This window comes from Phytophthora parasitica (genome assembly GCF_000247585.1).
Source record: "Phytophthora parasitica INRA-310 unplaced genomic scaffold supercont2.318, whole genome shotgun sequence".
NCBI classification, from domain to species: Eukaryota; Oomycota; class Peronosporomycetes; order Peronosporales; family Peronosporaceae; genus Phytophthora; species Phytophthora nicotianae.
Window position 1 is genome coordinate 1 of NW_008649304.1, and position 1,606 is coordinate 1,606.

The 1,606-nt window shown below is 48.0% G+C and overlaps 1 protein-coding gene across 1 annotated transcript; it reads left to right on the forward strand.

The window, feature by feature from the left end:
- Positions 1 to 969: 969 nt before the first annotated feature.
- On the forward strand, positions 970 to 1,491 carry PPTG_20149 (hypothetical protein; the record flags this gene model as incomplete). Its single annotated transcript, XM_008918802.1, has 3 exons — positions 970 to 1,045; positions 1,108 to 1,370; positions 1,444 to 1,491. 3 exons carry the CDS (start codon positions 970 to 972, stop codon positions 1,489 to 1,491), a joined length of 387 nt encoding a protein of 128 aa, XP_008917050.1.
- Positions 1,492 to 1,606: the final 115 nt, after the last annotated feature.

Here is a 1,606-nt window from a genome sequence, read left to right on the forward strand (position 1 = left end):
GGATCTCGCATAGCACTTTTCCTTGAGCTGGTAATCATGACGTTGTTTTGCTCCCTTTGCGCTACATTCACGCTTACCATATTAGCGTACTTAGCTGAGGTGGACAGTTCGAACGACACGCATGAAATTTATAAGATTACTGGGGTTTCTCAGAAGCCCCAAAGTTGGACGATTGCTTTTTGAACTTAACCCTTCTAAGAGCACCTCCAACGGTTTGATAGTTACGCAAAATTACACATGAAGTGGGCTATTGCAAAAAATGGACCCCCAACGGCGAATTGATAGGGGCCAAAAAGTAACGATTAAGTAACCACACGAAATTGAACGTTCACTACGAAAGAGACAAAGTGAATAGGAGGCTCCTATTCGCTTCGCAGCACTACAAAATTCACCGCACTGAAACTCCCATCTCCAATCCCGAAGACGGTAGGTCGATGCCCAACGCAACTCCGTGGAGTCACGAAGAGGACATCCGCCTCTGCAGAGCCTACACCAACATTTCAGAGGATGGCTGCACCAGCACCGCCAGGAAGCGACACATTTTTGGGACCGAATTCATCAGACGTACACTCAGCTAGGAGAAGACAGCGCAACTACAAGAAAAACAGGGGCTCTGCAAAGCCGATGGGCCGGGCTTATTAGACCTGACGTTGCCCTTTATGCCTCCTGCGTAGCCGTGGTACATGCCATAGTCTCATTGTATACAAATTAATGTGCACTTACGCTTCACACGTCCTGCATCTACAGGTTGAAGCTGAAGCACACAGTGGCTGGACAGACAAAGAATATTCGGACGAAGCTGCCAATCGCTTTACAGCAAAACGAGAGTAGTTAAATGCTAATGCATTACGTGAACATGAGAAAGCAGTGGAGTCTGGTAGTGCCAAAAGCAAGAGAAAGCCGCGCCTTCGGGCTGAAGCTTTTCGTCTGCAGCATTGTTACAATTTCCTAAAAGGAAGTGCTCGCTTTATGCGCGACATTCCACGCCCCCGTAAACGAACTCGCCTAGAGAATGAAGCAGAGGTGCACGAGCAGGGTGCTGAAGGTGCATTTATCATTTTAGTTTTTGTCACTATTTATTTTTTTATTTATTTATCTTACTTGTAGATGTGAATACCTCTAGTGACACTGCGGAGTTTGACTCACTCACTGGTGATGACGATCGTGCTCTTCGTACTGATGTCTTTCAGCCTCCTGCTGGTAGTCAGTCTTTTGCACGTCCTGCGTCCGCTGGGAAAAAGAAAGCGAAGCAGCATCACTTAGAAGGACAAGTCGACAAAGCTATAATGCACTCGCAACGCGAATTGGCCGCGGCAACTATGGCACAAGTGGAAATCCTAAAAGAGCAGCTCCAGATAGCAAAAAGAAAGGTGGAGCTGATGGAAAATCAACAGAGGTCGTTGAAAGAACAAGCTGAAATGTCAATGATGTGCGCAACGGCAGAAGGGAGTTCAACTCCTCCTCAGGTCTTATCAAGACCACTTCGGCTAAGCCGCCTGCCTTCAAGGCCTCGCCAAACTCGGCGACGGACATCTCGTCCAGCTCTACCAGAGCATTCACATCGGCTGATGTCGCCTTCAACCTCCCCCGTCACTCCGTTCACGAG